The 13574-nt window shown below is 36.3% G+C and overlaps 1 protein-coding gene across 50 annotated transcripts in view; it reads right to left on the reverse strand.

The window, feature by feature from the left end:
- Positions 1-13574, reverse strand: part of RIMS2 (regulating synaptic membrane exocytosis 2) — a 409122-nt gene that overhangs the window by 72508 nt on the left and 323040 nt on the right. For 22 of the 50 annotated variants that reach the window (XM_032442828.1, XM_032442827.1, XM_032442829.1 and 19 more), the window contains 2 exons: positions 10952-10987; positions 7445-7545 (listed from right to left, as the gene is read on the reverse strand). The exons of 10 other annotated variants lie outside the window; for them this stretch is intronic. In XM_032442828.1, coding sequence (XP_032298719.1) covers positions 7445-7545; positions 10952-10987 — 137 coding nt within the window. The remainder of the gene's footprint in view (positions 1-7444; positions 7546-10951; positions 10988-13574) is intronic. 18 more of the 50 variants (XM_032442843.1, XM_032442839.1, XM_032442838.1 and 15 more) reach the window with 3 other exon arrangements.

A 13574-nucleotide genomic window follows, 5' to 3' on the forward strand; every position in this document is an offset into this window, starting at 1 on the left:
TCTGTAGGAGCAGGATAATATTCTTTCTTATTCATCACTATAGACAATATTCTATTTCCTAACACTACATCAATATTAATACCTATAAGCTTAGACTTTACTTCCAGATCAAATTCAGAACCAATGAAGTTTAGAATGGTCTCGGAATTAATTCTGTCCTTCAGTAACGTTTTCACCAAAAGTGTTGCTGAAGGCACTAAGTCTTTAAAAGGAAATAATTCCCAACTCCCCAAGCCTCCAAAGTGCTGACCCTACTTTGATTAACTCCATTGTCTGCTTTTACAAAAGAACATCAGAGTTCTTCATATACATCTAAGTTCTTCCCCTGTACTTCCTGCAGTACTGATGCTTGCAGCCACTAAGTCACTAAAACAAACTGCTAGAGATTATGTATTTAAGATACTTCAGAAAAAGAATTTAAAAACTGCAATGCCTAGAGCAAATCACACATAGACATAAAGCCTTTTTCATGCACGGTGATAGATGGCAAAAAATCCTCAAACCCAAAAATCTGAACTCTGGGCTATGGTTGGTAACCTGGCAAAATTAGTACTCATTTCTCTGGGGCTGCTGTCAAAGAAGAACAACTCTTATAATACAAGTAGGCAATAGATAAAAGCAAAGCAAAGACATGACCAAAACAAACTCTGGGTGAACCCTCTCCTAAGGTATGTCAGGAGCACCTGAAGCTGCTGGTGGTGGTGGACATGCAGGAACAGCTCTGCAAGCTGTTGCAGCACAGGGAGGTCAGGCTGGGAGGTGATGGGGCATCCAGCGCTCTCCTGCCCTGTGCCTTGGGAACAACCCAGGTGCTGGCAGTGGCTGCGGCCTCTGAACCACCCCTGCAAGGCAGGCAGGTCCTGCTTTTTTTTCATTAAGAATCCTGTGCAGTTAAGCAGACTCCATGCCAGCGCTGCGCTGGAACTCCAGATCCATCCATTCCAATTGAACAAAATGCTTTCCTTGGTTCTTCTAAGTCAATAAACTAGCAATAGATTTAGCAAACATGTTTCTGGCTGAGATGGAACAATAGCTCTGCCTGTGTCATCTTCCAAATGTGAATCACCGACTACTCTGCCTGGCACAGACTTAAGTAGCAGAAACTGCTGCTAGAAGTTATGTATATTATCATGAACTACTATTCTGAGTTTTTGGGGGCTTCATGCTCATTGAAGCAATTTAATTAACTTCCCATATCTCTCATTTTTGAATGTTACTACAGCATTTAGTACATATTTTCCAGTTAATTTTCTTTCTTGTTTTCTCTGCATCTTCTCATCTATTATCTGCATAACATCAGTTCCAGTACATTTTAGAGAATTAACACAGTCACACTCCTTGGTACATGAATTGTTATTCAGTTCAATTGCAACTTGGAATTTTACTGCTTAATTTGAGGGGAAGAAACATCAACAGAAATAACTGAGTTTACTATGAAAAGATAACTGCTCAGAACCCAAAGAGATGATTAGTTTAGCAATTCATGGACCTATATCAAACAGTTCTCTGAGAAAAACATCTTCTATTACAAAAAGGATAAAAGGATTCAAGATAAAATGCAGTGATTACTCTCATTGGAACTTGGTCAGGACAGCATTCAAGTGATTTTTAAATGTGATTTTTAATGGAACAGCTACAACTGCTTTATTGAAGCTGGCCTTTGGTGGAAATCTGTTGATATGCATTTTGATAAATACTTCATATACGTTTGATGACATTAAGCTGAATATTTCAGTTTTTACTTTCAGGACTTTTTTTTTTTTTTTCTCCTCTCTTTGAGATTCATCCTAACATTGCAGCATACATTACATACATTTTATTATGTCTTTAACCTCTGTTATTCAGATACACAATAAGCTTATACAAAAACTTAAGACAATGGCTGACAGCACAAAGCAACAGCAGACAGCTTGAGGCAGCCAGTACTGATCCATTTCAGCTGTTTATATTTCAGCCATCACCACGATAACTGAATGCAGTATTTGTGTTGACTGTGGTATAACATTTCAGACAACACTAAAGCTCTGCTAGAGATACAGACACTCAAGATGCAAAAATAAATTAGACAAACACCCAAATGGAAATAAATTAAAAGAGAACTTGAAATAAATGAAGGAGAAAAATGGCAGCTTGGCACCACTCTGCAAGAAAAATAATTTCTCAAATTTTGGATAACATTAAAGAAGAAATTGCTGGAAATTTCAACAATCCACATCTATATTCAAAGTTGCTGAACTGTTTTTAACTCACCATCAAAATCCAGGAGTGCAATAAAAACGTCAGTGAAATGAGATGTTTCCCACATTTCCAGGTCTATACAGATCAAGTCTAGGATTCAGAATTTATTTAATCTACCTGGCTTTTTGAGTTTTGTAATTAAATTTGAAATCCTATATTTCTGGGAACAAGGAATATAGCATCAGCAGATTATTCTATAAATATTAAAAACATTTAAAATACAATAAAATACTTGATTGAAAGTATAACTCCTATCAGTACTACAAGACAGAGAGATTCTCTATCTCATTTAGTAGAAATCCTCACAGATCATAAAAGAGCACAAAGTATCAATAGGGTAACCTGACTGCCACAGCCACTCACTGCACTTTTCAGAGGAAAAAGGCAGCTCTTGGACAGTCGTGCCCATTGTGACCAGCCTGGAGACCTGCTTCAGACTCGACCCTTCCACCTACCAGGCTGCAGGTCCTGCTTTTTGCATATTCCCACACCCAGGCAGTACATAAGGATGAACCATCCCATGGCCATCTCCTTTTCCCTCAGATCTTTATCCATAAACTTTATTCATTCTCCTTTCCTTATGGCCATAAGGATGGCCATCTAAGTGGTCCAGGCTGAACACTTGCAATGTTTCAGCACCTGCATGCTCCAAGGGCATTTTAGCTGTGTCTGTACTTGTCAAATGAAGAGAACACATGCTTAAGCCTTCTTTGTCACAGGTTAATTTGTTCTGGTCTTGCTACGTCTTCAGAAAGTCACAAAGGAGCATTCTGCCCTGTCCAGTACTACTCTCCTACACTAGACACAGAATTATGCTTATATATTTACGATGTACAGTATCTGGAAAATCTAAATCTAAACGATCATTGATTAGAAGGTAGCACAGCTTTATAGGCAGCTCCTGATGTAGAAGTTTCAGTCTTACCATCAACATGAATCATTAAAGCTGAAGCTGAAAATTCCTCCTTGGTGTTTTCTGTTACTCCCTGTTTGGTGTTCTATTTTATACATTTGGCTAAATAATCTCTTCACCTGTTTGCTAAAAAGTCAGGTTTTATCTTGTCTTTTGCTGTTTATACTCCAGCTTTGCTTCTTGTTGCTTTAGTAATATTAAATCCTTAATTGATGTACTAATTACTATGTTATATAACTGGAATCCTCCATGCCTATTTGTAGGTCATGGTCTTCTCCCAGTAAAACAAATAAAATGAGCCTCATACTTTTAGATTTAAATGTGTCATCTAGTTGCCAGTCTGTTTTACATTTTATACTAAAGAAAACAGCCACATATCATTATCCTATCCTAACTTCTATATAAACAGCCTCCTTTAGCCTGACATGCAATATTTTTAATTACTGATATCTTCAGTAGAGTCTAATGGGGCTTCAGTTGATGGAGGTCTCACTTCATCTACACCGAGTTCATACTGAATACAAACTACCTTATCACTTTTTGCACAGAAACAACAAAGTTCTTCAGCTTTCCCCAGTCAACCCACTGATCATATTCTTCTTATGGTGGCAAGGAGACAGGGACACTTGTGACTCCTTCCACCTTTCTCCTTTCATTTTTCAGCAGGGATTCGTGATCCTGAGCAGTGATGGGAATGGCCAGGGGCAAGAGTTACCAACTATGCCACCATCCATAGATTTGATTGCCAGGAGAGCTAATGGCAGCAGCACCAAGTAAAAAGAAAGACAGAGAGGTTGTAAGAGGTAGTTTGGGAATCAACTTCAAAAGCCAGCTAAACCAAAGGTGACCAAAGTGAGCCCAGCATACTGCTGGTTCAGCCTCTCTGGGTGCTGATCTTGGCTCTTCCCCCTACTCAGCATGTCATTTTGTTGGACCACATAAGAGCTAGGAATCCTAGTTTTTATGCAAAAGAATAAACTAGCCCTAGAAATATTCTTGAGGAAAATTACATACATCAGGCTAATGTTACAGAATCATAGTATGGCAAACAGATATACTTTTCCCTGGTAGAAAGCTTTTGTGCTCTCGTGGTTTTCTTTCTGTGTCACCAGAACCCAGGTTCTCCTGCATGTCAACTTCCACCAGCCCTGAAGTTCAGACTTCAGCATCTATTCCTGTACAACTCTACTTGTATTTTTCTACTCTTCTGTTGTCACAGAATCATAGAATGGCCTGGGTTGAAAAGGACCATAATGATCATTTAGTTTCAACCCCCCTGCTATGTGCAGGGTCACCAACCACCAGACCTGGATGCCCAGAGCCACATCCAGCCTGGCCTTGAATGCCTCCAGGGATGGGGCATCCACAATTTCCTTGGGCAACCTGTTCCAGTGCATCACCACTCTCTGTGTGAAAAAGTTCCTCCTAATATCTAACTTAAACCTCCTCTGTCTTGGTTTAAAACCATTCACCTTTGTCCTATCACTATCCACCCTTGTAAACAGTCATAACCCCTCCTGTTTATACACGCCCTTCAAACACTGGAAGGCCACAATGAGGTCTTTCTGAAGCCTTCTCTAAGCTAAACAAGCCCTCAACCGTTCTTTATAGAAAAAATCATATCTTTTATACACCTACTATTTTTCCTCTCATAACTCCCCAGTAGTAAATATGTTTCTATGAAAATCAAATACATTTTTTGCTTTCTTCACATCTGTCCCACAATCAGACAAAAGCAGCTTTTTCAAGTAAGAAACGGACTCTTACACAGTGTATGTGTGACCTGCTAAACTCATGCACTCAAAACACAATGGAAGCAAAATACATGGTTTTCAAGAAACTCATGAGCCATGTAATCCAGTAATAAAAATACAATCTGCAATTACATCAGTCACAAGAAAAAAACATGAAGGAAGTTCAGTTCCTTCCTTTAACTGCTTATAATCAGAATAAGCTTTTCTCACCAGCTTCTCAACGTATGACTGCGCATCACAACAGCATATGAAGCTTCCTGTACTGCCTTCCAGAGGTTGAAAAAAAAACCAGATAACTGTTTTAATATTGTCCTAATTCTGCTAGTAGATCTTTTGCTTCCTCAGCAAGGAGGGGTGTTTCTTTCTTAATACAATTATTAGGGATGCTCAGTTACTGTTTCTTTCCATTTTAAAATAGATATAAAACAGGAATATAAAATAAAATTCTATTTGCTAGCTGTCCTGATTATCACCTAATGCTTAGTTATTGACATTTTACTCAGGCATGACACACTTGATGACCTGCTGTGCCAGTAGACAGTACAAAATAGTCAAAGTCACTGTACAGTGTATTGAACATGAGATTTCACCCAGCATTTTTACATATGTGCCTTAGTTCAAGATTCCAGGAGAATTTTAGTAGACATTAAGTAGATAAATTGTACTTACTCATTTTCTGTCTCTGAATGATAGAAACGCTCAATTAAGGAAACTGAAGCAGCGGTAGTGAAAAAATGAAGACAGATCTCTCATACAGCAAATGAGAGTTATGGTTCTGAGATGACTTAAAAACTAGAATTTTAAGAATACCTTTTGACTTAATACATATAGGTGAACAATCCGTGTTCCATGAGTTCAGAGATAGAATAAATAACTCATTTTCAAATACTGAAACTACACTTTGGCAGATGAGTACATTAATTGTTTATTTCTGGAGACAAATTGTTTGATGTGTGCAATAAATAAACCACCATTTTCATAAAAGAAGTCCATTTAAATTTTCCTCTTTAATACATTCCAATAATATTGAAGGTAAATTTTTAATAAAAAATGGTAGAAAATGTAGAACGAGACTCAATAATATGGTGTGGGTGAAATGATAAAATAAGGGTAGGAGATATTCCATTAAGTAATTATATTCTATTCAGCTTCCTCACATCAGAGCCCATTTATTCTCTTTACTCCATACCAGTTCTACTTCTGACTCAAATTTCAGTCAAGCAATGAGGGAGCAGGGAAATTAGCAGAGTAAGTCTGATTACACACACAATACAGAAATTCATATTTTTACGGTACATACAATCATAACACTCACGAGGTCTGCTTGCAGCACCTCGCTCACCTGAAAGAGGCAACACTTTTCAAAGCAGACAATATAGACACATGTGAAAAGAATTTTGTCATGTCAACACGAAGCAAGCATCTAGACATTTCAGTATTCCAAGCCCCTCCTATGTATTAATCGAAAATCCTGTCTTCTGTACTAAAAACTGAGGGGAATATACGCAAAACATCATGCAGCACATCTACAGAGTTAAAATGTTTCAGAGGTGGTTTTTTGTTTTGCTTTGCCAATTCTATTTACATTAATAGCTATTTTTCCCATTTTGCCAAGAGTTTTGAAAAAAAATTTCCTCTATTTTCCCAAAAATGAAACACATTTTTTTTCAAAAGGAATTATCTTAAGTAAATTAGTCTACATTACCTGCAAAACAAATAATACTTGACAGGTTTAATGATATTTTGCCTTTAAATGTTAAACAGCTTGCTTTAAAATAACTGCTGATGCTTTAAGGAAAGGAACTAGATCCTGGAAATAAAGACTAAAAGAGATTTGTCTTCCTCAAACATTTTTTGTAGGTCAGAAGTCTCATGTTTCTCTCTTATAATCTGACCTCAATTAATGAAGTCTTTTAGAGGACACTAAATTATTCTTGTATAATAGAATTTAAATTGACAATATCTTGATTATTTTAATTAACACAATGTATATGACATGACCCTGTTCCAGATAGCAGGAAATTTTAGATGATTTATTTGGGACTATACTACGACGTAACAATTCAGAGTTTTGGCACATGGCCACAGTCGGGGTACAAGACTGTGTTGATGTACAGAGCACCTTTCCAATAGCTGAACTGCCATTATTAAATGAAGTAACACCAGAACTTCCCATTTTCAATAGACCAGTATAACCTTGTGTTCACCTATATGAATGCCACGGACAAATTTCAATAACTCTTACTACATGTACCACTTAATAAACCTTTTTCTTGCTTCTCTTTGAGCTTTTAAATTATGACCCTACTGCTCATTCCAATAGATAATTACACCGCCATTTTTATTTGATTTAACTAATCCTTCTTGAATTTTAACAATCAAGAACATACTGCATTAAGAGTTTTGCTGCACTCTTCCAATAATTTTATTACAGACAGGAAAGAATCTTCTACTGAAGAAATTACCTCCCATTCATCTAATACTTTCTAAAAGGGACATTTAACATATTTTGTTGCTTTTCAAAACAAAACTCCCTTGCCTTAGAATGATAATCTTGTTCCAGCCTGGAATCTGATCCTGCTACCTGTTTGTACTTGCTCATTTTCAACTGTCGGTTTCTCTCTTCTATATCCATCGAACCTGTTAAGTTAAAAAAAAAAAAAAAAAAGAAAAAAAGAAAAAGAAAAAAGAAAAGAAAATAAATACAGTAGTTTTCAATTCCAAGATCAACATTATTCTCATAAAAACATTAACACAGATGAAATCTGATTGACTTAAATTATGACATACAGAAATTTTCTTTCTGAATTACAATTTTGAAGAAAACCAGATAGTTGTAAGAGAAGGAAAACTGTAGATGAGTAAGTACATCAGCAGAGCCTTAATAAGCATTGGATTATCTGCGCAATTCAAACAAACCCAACATTGTGAAAGAAATGGATGTAAATGGAATAGAATGTTTCCGCAGAACATAATTTTACTACAAAAACTTTCAAAAGAAATTAAGTCCTCTATTAAAATAAAAAGGAATACAACTTCACTGTGTTTAATTGGGGGGAGGTCCTAGTTCTCTATTTTTTATGTGTGATACCAGTACTGATTTTGTACTGAATTACTAATTAAATAACAACTACAGCCTGGCAGAGCTTCCATTTCCCACGTAAGTATACTCTTGTTTTGCTCAAAATATGTCAAAGTGGTATAAAGGAATGATAAAGAGCCATCCAGTGGTATCAGTGTATTACAATCCATTGGCACAAAACTTCAAGAATGATTTCAAGATCAATTATTCTTAGACCAAATACATGATTAATCTCAGCAGAGACAGGTACTTAAAATACGATTCAGGCACCAGCTGTTTTCTGCCAACTGGAATAGCATAGTTTACTAAGCAAAATATAATAAAGTAAAGGGGAGGGATCTGAGGTTAAACTGTACTGTAATCTAAAAACCCTTCAAGTTCTAGTTTTTGTATTCCAGCTCTCCCTCTGTACTCCTTACAGACAAAGTGAATAAAAAGACTTCAGATAAATCTTTAAGTGATCAATAAAAACAAATGAAAAAGAATAAACGGTGTTTCATAGGGGGAGATATAACAACTGCAGGTGAAAATTCCTAAAATAAAACATAGTTGGTTTCTGTCGCTATTTACCTCAGCCATTAAAGTGCCTCAGCAATACCTGCCAAGTTATCTTTAAGCTGCAGCTATTTTTCTAAGGATTTGGTTTTAACAACACTGTTAGGATATTTTCTCTTTAAACCAGAAACTCTCAGCTACAAACAGATACTTTTCTTCAGCAAACAGAAATAATTTTGAAGTAAAATAAGCTAACTTCTTTTGTCTAAAGAAAGATATTGTCTTTCAATTGTCATTCCTCAGTAATGTAATGGAGGAAATGCTTTTCACCACAAAGTAAGTCTTGTGAATTTTTTCTTATGAATTTTTCTTATGAAATTATCACATTCATTCTCTGTCCACAGACATCCCACTAATTTTCAGTAAATGAAAAGGAGTGGTGGAATAACACCTACTGATCACACATTAAAACTTTCACAATTGCACATGCAAACATTTACTCTTTTTCACAATCTATGGCAAGTTGAAAGCTTTTTTTTTCCACAAATACAATTGCACGTGTTTTGCAAAATCAAATGCTCCAAAATATGACTGAAAGGGGGATTTTCTGTAGCACAACAGGCAAAGATGTTTGTTCAGTTTGGTCTGAAGAGAAAAAATAACAGCAAAGCTTAAAAAAAAAAAAAAAGCAAAGAAAAAAGAAGCCATTCAATGCCCATAAAAGCTTGTTGAAATCTAACTTGCTATTTATTTTTGAAACTGACTTTTATTTGTTTGTTTGTTTATTTATAGATGAGTTAAGTTATATGCAAAAGGAAGGAATTCTGAGGGCTGTGCAAGTCCATAATGCAGAAGCTCAGCTATGCTTCTGCTGTGAAAAGAGCTGACACGCATGAAGACTGCACAGCATTGCTGCCAGAGGCCAATCTCCATGTAACTAATGCCAGATGCAGCTAGGAGCTGCACGGGAGTAAGAAAGTTTGGGAGAATGTCATGGTCACAGCCTGTGAAAATGATCCAGTACAAACTCACTGTTGCACTATGCATTGCAAATGTAGGACTGCAGCCACTTCTGGTTCTGCTGGCAAATAAATACTTTGCAGAACTTGGGGGATTTAGCATCAGCAGTATCTACTACCACAGAGTCCATTAAGCAGTGTATTAAGAAGCTTCCACTCCTAGCATAATGAGGATAACCAAACCTGAACATCAGTCCCATACTAAGGACCTTCCTGTAAGCCAGAGTCATATAGGAAGTGTGTGGATGATGACCCACATCTATTTGTTATCAATACTGGTGAACATGTAGGATCATTTGCTTTTACACTGGTAGCAAAAGGCTGACAGAGCACTCGAGTTATTCAGGCTGTTAGCTAGACCTCAGCACAACACTCTTCCAGGGCTACATAGAGACTTACATACGTATGCTTTCATGTACTAACAGCATGTCTTAAAAGATGTAAAACCAAGTTTTGGCCAGGCAGAAGTGACCCTTAGTACACATCGTCCATCTTAGCTTCCTTCCAAAATTTTGCTTCTAGACAACAGTTGTGCCTCCAAGAGAAACATCCCATGAGACACACCACCTTCAGCCATAATAATACCAAAAAATAAAGGGGGACTGTTGGAAGGATGAAGTCTGACGCTGCTCATCTAGCACAGCTGGGATCACTGCACTGCAGGTAACACCCCAGAGTTCTGCCTGTTTAAACAACTCTCTAATGTAAAAAACAAAACAGGACCTGAAAGTTAGTTTCACATGGCTGTCAACAGCATGGAGAAATTGCTATCTGATGGAGAGATTGTTTCTTTCATTGCCTTCTCCAGTGAGAAATATTAAATTCTTTTAGCTATCATAAATACAGGCAATAGTGACACATTTGGAGAAGACACCTGTAAAGTACTGTGCAATAAAGCATCTGGGACACAGAGAATAAAAGGGAAACCTGGGGTATCTAAATAAAGTGGAGTTCTTATGATATTAGGATGGATTTGCTTTTGGATGGGCATGGAGAAGAGGCATACAAAATCAACTGCATTTCCTACTCAGAACAATTGTTCCAGCACAGGGATGAGAACTAGTGATGAGATGACTACAGAAACAGTGAGATTTTGGAGTTCAGAAACTTGCTGCAGAGAGGAAATAGGCAGTGTGAGGTGTGCTCTTTCTATGCCTGGACTGGGGAGGACTAAATAGTTCTCAAAGTGTATGAGAGCTTTCTTGAGTTGATTCTGGTCTCTTCCCATTTTTCCCTCTAAATTCGCTCCCTTAAGAAAGCAAAGGAATTACATTTGGGAAAGTCTTTTCTTAGTTTTCATTTCCTAATACATACTTTGAAATCACAAATAAATAAATAAATAAATAAATAAAAACTGTGATCCAACTCCAGGTTACACATTCACTTAAACACAGTAGATCAAAGGACACAAGGGCAAAAGAACAAACATGTTTTGAATAAGTCACCCTACCTGCATCCCCATTCTCTGGATCTGCTTTCTTTTCTTCTAAAAACCAATGAAAGCAATATGTAAAACAACAACAACAAAACAAAACAAAACAAAAAAAGGTGAGAGAGGAAATGCATAAATAATAATAAAATTAATAGCAATGAGGCATGCATTGGAAAGGAAAAATGAATAAAGACCATCAAATTAATCTAAATTGATGAGTTTAGTCAACCCAGCAAGTATGGTGCTCTACACTGAGAGGCATATTCACTGCATGCTGCTGACTACATTTGTGCACACTTATCATGGACTTACTGGAGGCAACTCATGGGTATTTTGTGTGCTTCCAGAATCATTAATGCACTCAATACAAGAGGTAGCAAGGCAGGTGTCAGACATAGTTACTTTACAGTTTCGTGTGATAGGATGGCAACAATAAAAGTAAAAAAATTCCTAGCGGTGTATGTTTTATGAAGCACACGCATGATGTTTAATGGTTCAAGCATAAAAATTGAATATGTCAGAATGTTTTCAGTAATTGCTTTAAATCTTCCTTGGTTTAATCAATTCTCATAGCTTCCACAGGTTAAAAGGTTTAGTAACGATATTACTTTAGCTTATCTTAGAGCTAAAACATGATGAAGCGCAAAAGGCTCTAACATCAATACTCAGAACTCAGCCCATGCACATAAATCCAACTAACTGATGCTAACAAATACTCTGAATGCATATCAAAGGTTGTATATGGCTCAGGGCATTCCTCTGTCACAGAGAAATGAAAATACATTAGATCCCTATCAAATAAGTTTAGCAGCACATAAATACTGCAAGTTGAAATCCAAGTTTGGTAATTAATGTGAAAGAAATTTAAGTCAAATGAAATTTACTTTAATTAGAAACGCATTAACTTTTAGCAGACTGATTCTATTTCTTACTTTAAGCAAAAATTATATCAATTTCAATTAACATGATCCCATGAATATAGAGAAATCTTGACCCCTGCCACAAAGTAAAATAACATGTACTATTAGAATTAAGTACTTTTATAGAATTACACGTCATTGAAAGTAGCTCACAAAATTACTTTACACTTTGCAATACACAAGCTGTTACCAGTTGAAGAAGGAAACAGAGATGTTATATTTTAAAGAAATAACACTTTGTAGATGGGTATCAAAGCAGAGGACCAAGTCATTCTTAAAGAGAAATCATACCAGGGCAATGTAGAAGTGTAAGAAAGAGAAATATGCTCCTGAAGAGGGTAAAGTAAGACACCACACTTAAATGGCATCTGGCATTTACGTGCCACTCTGTGAAGGATCAGGTTGGTTACCTCCTGGCAGCTCCTAGTGGAACTGTTAGACAAATTAATGGGAGGAGGATATGCCAAGTCAAAATGTTACGCTTCTGAAAATCAATGGATACACAGTGAGTTCTTGAGACCTCACCAATTCCCTATCCTTTTCTGCCCTATTTTGTGAGCCATATAAATAAGGCCCTTTACATTCATCTGCTTTGGCCGTTGGGTAGTCTGGCCCATATTGTCTGTGGAGGCTGTGGTAATTGCTATGATAACAGCAGAAACAGAGAGTTGTGTTTGTTTTTAAGCTCTTCAATTGTTTATTTCACTTTTCTTCATTACTGTCACTGATACAAAAACTATGAATACAATGCTGTCTTCTACTGACTTAGTACTTTCTAAAGTAGAAAGCTATTTGATAGCAATACCAACAATTCAATATAATGTAAAATAGATGAAAATGAAGTCACAGCCATAAAATACCCTCCAGTTTGAACGCAGACAGGATGATAAAACTTCCAAGTTATTTCAAACTTATGTTGAAAATAAATCTTTGGCTGTAATGTTATCATACAGAAATATAGTACTACATAGCATTATTCCTTCTATAAGAATGCTTATTAGTCCATTTTTCTATAGGACTGGGCCACAAGACTTTTTAACCATGACTTTTAAAAATGAAGACATAGTCAAAATATGGTAAACTTGAAACCCACTCAAGATTCACTTCTACTTGCTTCCTATTTAAAATTATATACATGAAAAAATATTTCCACACTGACTTACAGAAAAGAATACCAGAATTTCATCTAGCATGACATTCTATTAGATTTTTGAATTATGGAAGTGTAATTGAAGTGTGACATTTTTTACAAATCTCTACAACTAAATTGTTTAGACATTAGACTGGGAAAGGTCAGCAAGAGTGGATCCTACTCTTGAAACCGAGGTTTCAGTTGATTTGTAAGCAGGTGTCTAAAGAAGTACTAGCAAGAACAGAAAACTGGAGTGAGAAAAATCTCAGTTCAAAGTGTGAAATAGCAAAACTGAACAGTACTAGTATTGTTTATTGAACAAATAAAGCAATGCTAATTTGTGCAGTAAACTTCGTAGCAACTATGGGGTTAATCACCCCCTCTTAATTCAAAGCAAGGTCAGAACGATGAAAATACAGTAAATAATAATTTAGGTTCCCCTGGTTACTTGGTGCTCAAATACAAAACAAGCAATCAAACAAAAAACACAACCAAAAATGTCTTGAAAATGCTGAAAATCAAAAAATCCAATGAGATGATTTAGAAATGTCTCAAGGTGAACAATATATGATGAAAAAGGTAACAGTCA

Source organism: Coturnix japonica, chromosome 2, assembly GCF_001577835.2.
Source record: "Coturnix japonica isolate 7356 chromosome 2, Coturnix japonica 2.1, whole genome shotgun sequence".
NCBI lineage: Eukaryota > Metazoa > Chordata > Aves > Galliformes > Phasianidae > Coturnix > Coturnix japonica.